The 4,983-nt window shown below is 43.9% G+C and overlaps 1 protein-coding gene across 1 annotated transcript; it reads left to right on the top strand.

The window, feature by feature from the left end:
• Window positions 1-1,258: 1,258 nt before the first annotated feature.
• LOC103999651 (protein DROOPING LEAF-like) lies at window positions 1,259-4,697 on the top strand. The gene is made up of 7 exons (XM_009421461.3): window positions 1,259-1,521; window positions 2,237-2,368; window positions 2,660-2,759; window positions 2,852-2,900; window positions 3,968-4,043; window positions 4,127-4,187; window positions 4,269-4,697. Exons 1-7 carry the CDS (start codon window positions 1,348-1,350, stop codon window positions 4,286-4,288), a joined length of 612 nt encoding a protein of 203 aa, XP_009419736.3. The 5' UTR covers window positions 1,259-1,347; the 3' UTR covers window positions 4,289-4,697.
• The last annotated feature ends 286 nt before the right edge of the window (window positions 4,698-4,983 follow it).

The raw sequence follows: 4,983 nt of genomic DNA, 5'->3' as shown, positions 1-4,983 counted from the left end.
AGAGAGAGAGAGAGAGAGAGAGAGAGAGAGAGAGAGAGAGAGAGAGAGAGAGCGATCACTTGATGCAGTGATAGGCTAAAAAGCCTCCTCCTAACCCTACTGCTAATGAAGACGCAGGTGGCATCGTTCATGCAGAGTACGCACGGAGCGCAGAAAGCGAGCACCGTCGGCCTGCTTCGCAATTACTCCGCACCAGCGCGGGGCGCAGAAGCATTCCAGCATCGCTCTGCACGAGCACATGTGCAACACCCATCATCATCCACCTCACGAGATAATCACAGCATCAAAGAAAAGAAAAGAAAAGAAAGCTTCAGCTCAGATCTATGCACGGTTTTCTGTACTCAGCATGGTAAAAAGCCTTGATTCTGCTCATGAGAGTGTGGACCGACACCCAAAACCAAGCAGAAGAGAAGAACTTCCCAGGGTAAAGAAAAGTGGAGAACAGATGCACCATGAACATACACTCCCTCCGTTGGGGGTGAGCAAGTGTGCTGCAGGCATCTGTTCTTGGCTGTCTCATCAACTCACCCTTTCCCAAGATGGGAGAAAGTGAAGCCTGGATCCATATCCATTAAAGCTGCTTGACCAAGCACACCACCGCCCCTCCCGCAGAGCCTACGGGGTGGGGTTTGAGAGATCAGAAGGCTATGATGGAGACAAAAGGCGTGATTACACGAAGAGGGAGAGGGTGAGGGGGTTTGTCCTTTCTTTTACCCCTATGGGAAACCGAGGAACCGTCACATCACTTCCCGCACTCGGTGGCCCCTCAAAGACAATGACAACTGATCCCCTCCACATTTCTGCTCATCTTCTCGCGATATGTTGCGCTTCTGCATGCCTCATGGCATGTCCACGAGCCAAACAAAGTTGGGGGGGGGGTTTGGAAGTCCTTGAAGCTTTGCTCTGCAACGGGGACTGATGCAGGCTGGTATAGGCATCCGATCATTTCCGCAAGTCTCCTCGATACATTTGCGTTGCTTGATGCAAGACGACGCAGCTTCTGAAACTAGATCGTACTCTTCCTCGTTGGATGTATCTTTTCTGGATACGGGCGAATCTTGGAGGGCCATCATCCCTTAATCGAACCTTGTTCTGTTGATCCACCTCCGCCTATGTAATCATGTAGATGTAGAGGGAGATAAAAAGCACAAGGAAGGCGAGGTCAAAGTCTAAGCTCTGTTATAGAGATCTGGAGCTAAAGGCACGCTAAACACCATCCCAAGATAACACGAGAAAAACATAATAGGATGACAAATAGCTTGTTGTTCCCAAGTTGGGGTGGCGGGGCCGTACGTCCCATGGGTGGGGTTCCCCCGGGCATTATTGAGAGAATAGGAACCCTAAGACATGGCGCATGCCCACTACTCCTGTGAGCAGCTCTTGGGCACGGGAGAGGAGGAGGCCGATCTCCTCCCCGCCTCCTCCATCTTAGCTTGTCTCTTCTTCTTGCTCATGGATCTGGCACCTCCCACCGATCGCCTGTGCTACGTGCGCTGCACCTACTGCAACACTGTTCTTGCGGTAATTCCTTAAGAGTCTAAGATTAAAGAGTGTGTGGCCAACCGTGGTGCTTTAGAGTCACAGGAAAGATGCACCCATGAGAAGGAACATCCTCCTCAGCCAATATGATCTTGCTCTCTGAGCAAGGTTCTCGGTGGAGGCTGCTCCAGATCATGTTCTCTTCTTCAGCTTATTTTGCCTTACCTTTCTGTTCACTTTTGATCCCTTAACCATAGATGATGTTTGAGAAGATCCAATCGAAAGTGCTATTTTGCTTTGCACTTCTTCCGCTGTTATAATGTTCATGATGATGTTACCAGAGAAAGTTCCAGATGTCTTCTAGGGTTTTCTTCTATAGCCTCTGTTCAGGGGAGATCCAGTTGTTTACATTCATGAGGAAGCTAGAAACGATAGCTTCCTCCAAAATTGGAGGTCAGGGGTTGCATGAATCCCTGACAGCATATATTTCAGGCAGATAATAGGAAGCCCCCTCCTGAGTTTGAGCATTCTTCTTTCCCTTGTGAGGGCTGCCTTTGATGTCTACTCCATCAGTCCATCACCTTTCCCTTTACCAAAACTAAGAGATCTTCTTTGGCCAAAGAGTGCTCCTATTTCTATTTACGGTCTCTCGGAAAAGGAAACCTATAGAAGAGTTCTTCCCATAGACAGATCTGTGAAAAGAATGTTGGATCACACGCCGATCTTGAATGGTAACAAACCTCTCCCTTGGCTGCAGGTTGGCGTCCCTTGCAAGCGGGTGATGGACACGGTAACCGTGAAATGTGGTCACTGCAGCCATCTCTCCTTTCTGAGCCCCAGAGCCACGGTGCAGTCCCTTACTCCCACCGATCACCGGATGGGCCTTCAGGTTTCAATTTCTTGTCTACTGAATCCATCAGATGTCTAGCACTTATATCACAAGATTCGTACATAGACTAGGATAATTCTAATACTCAATCAGATTCTTGTTCCTATGGCTTTCTTCGATTTGTTGTTGGAAGAAAAAGACAACCTGGATCATCTTTTCCTTTTTCTCTCGTCTCTCTCTTTCAAGGCTACACGTTCGGTGCTAGCTTTTAGGCTCACAAGTAGATCTTGAAAGAAGAGAAGAGTGGGAGAGTACATTGCATACATGAAACTGATCTTTGTTTTGAATTAGGGTCCTTGCAGTGATTGCTTGAGAGGCCAACCTTCACCTCCATCATCGTCATCGAATTCAAGTGAACAAATGATCCAGAAACCGCGATTTGTCATGAAACGTAAGTCTTTTTGACCTCCGCATTTTCGTGTTTCTTTTTCTGCTATTGGGAGTTCTCCATTTAAGAAATCTTGGTTGAATTATTGATGACAGCTCCGGAGAAGAAACACAGGATGCCTTCGGCTTACAATCGATTCATGAAGTAAGAACTAACTGAAAATGATATCTTCTGATTTGGTTTCTTTGTTGCATATCATGAATGAGCAGCATATCATCTGATTCGATCTGACCGTAGACATCACCATCACCAGCAAAATCCTCATACGTTTTAGTAGATGAGATGTGAATGAAACCGCAGACTGCTGTGATATCGTCAACTAACATCAAATCCTTCATCAAAATATATGATGTCCGTAAAGCATGAAATAAAATAGCAGAACACCTTTTCTTTCGGAAACAATACAGCACGACACCTACCAATAGGTATAAAAGAAGTTCATGCACGCATACATCATAGCCTTTCTGTCCTGTTTGATGCACATCTGAGCCATGTAGCAGATCCATCCTTTATCGATGCAACCTACTTTGATGCACACAAACTCCTAAGCCGGAGTAAATCTGAAACAGAAAATGTGTACTGCCAATTTGGAAGATCTACTTCTGCTGCCAAAGCATGACTTCAACCATTATTGCCATGCTAATCATTTCTTTCAAGAATCTTAAATCTTACTGTGGATTCTCTTAGTCTGAGCAATGCGAAATGTTGCATCATAGTAGATGACCTCAGGAGTTGGTGTTGCTCTCCTTACAAGTCAAACGTTGAAGGAATGAAACCACAGTCATAAAGACAATTGGAAGAAGACATTAATCATTTGGGAAAGGATATGCATGCAATCTCACCCTACAACCGGAGACAAAAAAACATTGGCTGTTAGTAAATCAAATACGTCGATGAGTTACAGACACAGCAAATAAAAACCATTAGGAGACCTAAACAATAGAAAGAAAATCTAATACTGCCTTCCTTGGTTCATATTCAGATTCTATGTAGGTTTGACATAAGCTTCCTAAAAGCATAAGATTCATATCTAGACATGATATAAATCTGATAGATTAAACTGATCTTAAAAAGTTACTCGACACAAGGCAATGGGCAATTTCCTGACTCTATGATTGGAACTGCAGTCAAAAACTAGCTAAGAACTTGAATATATTGTTGCTTCAGTATAAATCCAGAAAATACATTACTCAGAAACCAAACCATGGCAGGGAGGAAATACAACGAATCAAGGCAGCTAAACCTGATATCCCGCACCGAGAAGCTTTTAGCATGGCTTCGAAGAATGTAAGTGATGTCACCAACAACCTCCTTCTGAAGAGATTAATAATGGCAATGTCTTTATGTGCTTCTTGTAACATGAATCGAAGTGGGCCAAGTGTGATCCTCGTTGCTCAACTACTATTTCGACCTCCTCCGATAACAGTAGTGGTAAATCCTATCACTCCTGTGATCATTTACCAGTCGAAAGTGGTTTGTTGCTTGATTAATTCTGTGTCATCTTCTTTCCAGGAAAGAGTCAATTGCCCTAGAACGGAGAACTCCAAATTCTGCAAGCAAATGGAGCAGAAGAATTAGGTTTCCAACTGTGACTCGGAGCTCCTACTATTTCCTAGTGATGCGCTTGTGGTGTTAACTTGTGTTAGATCTTGTCCTCTCTCTACAATGACATCTCTAATGCTGCGGTTGTCCTGGTTAAGATCCATGCATTGCAGGCGAAGAGGGAGTCATAAATGTGGCTCATATATGAGCTGTCAAGATCTAGAACTAATTAGTGAGGGCACAGTGAGAGAGATCTCAAGTAAGAGGACTGCCCTCGTACTTCTGAAGTTAATAAGATTCGCAACAGATCAATTGATGTAGATAAGCTTTTGACTGAAGGCGGACTAGAATCCATGTCAAATATATTGATGCAACTGTATGGTTTACATGAATTCAAAAGTACTTGCTCTTCATCACCAGGATTTGACAATGCTTGGAAAGACAACTGATGAAACTCCTCCAAGGTTTGTCAGCAGGTATGTGCGCATGTCTTTTATGCCTTTTGAACAGAACTTTTTATTTCAAGCATATCAAAATGAACTCGTAAAAATAGGTTGAGTATCAGATTTTGTTGAGATGGTGGCATTTCATATCAAGTTTATTGTTTCAGTCATGCCATTGGGAAAAGCATTTTAAAGGTTTATCATGTCATACTAGATTCTTAAAGCAAGCAATACATCTGCAG

This window comes from Musa acuminata, chromosome BXJ3-1 (assembly GCF_036884655.1).
Source record: "Musa acuminata AAA Group cultivar baxijiao chromosome BXJ3-1, Cavendish_Baxijiao_AAA, whole genome shotgun sequence".
Taxonomy (NCBI): Eukaryota; Viridiplantae; Streptophyta; class Magnoliopsida; order Zingiberales; family Musaceae; genus Musa; species Musa acuminata.
The sequence above is the reverse complement of the archived record's forward strand: the minus strand, read 5'-3'. Positions and strand labels throughout refer to the sequence as shown.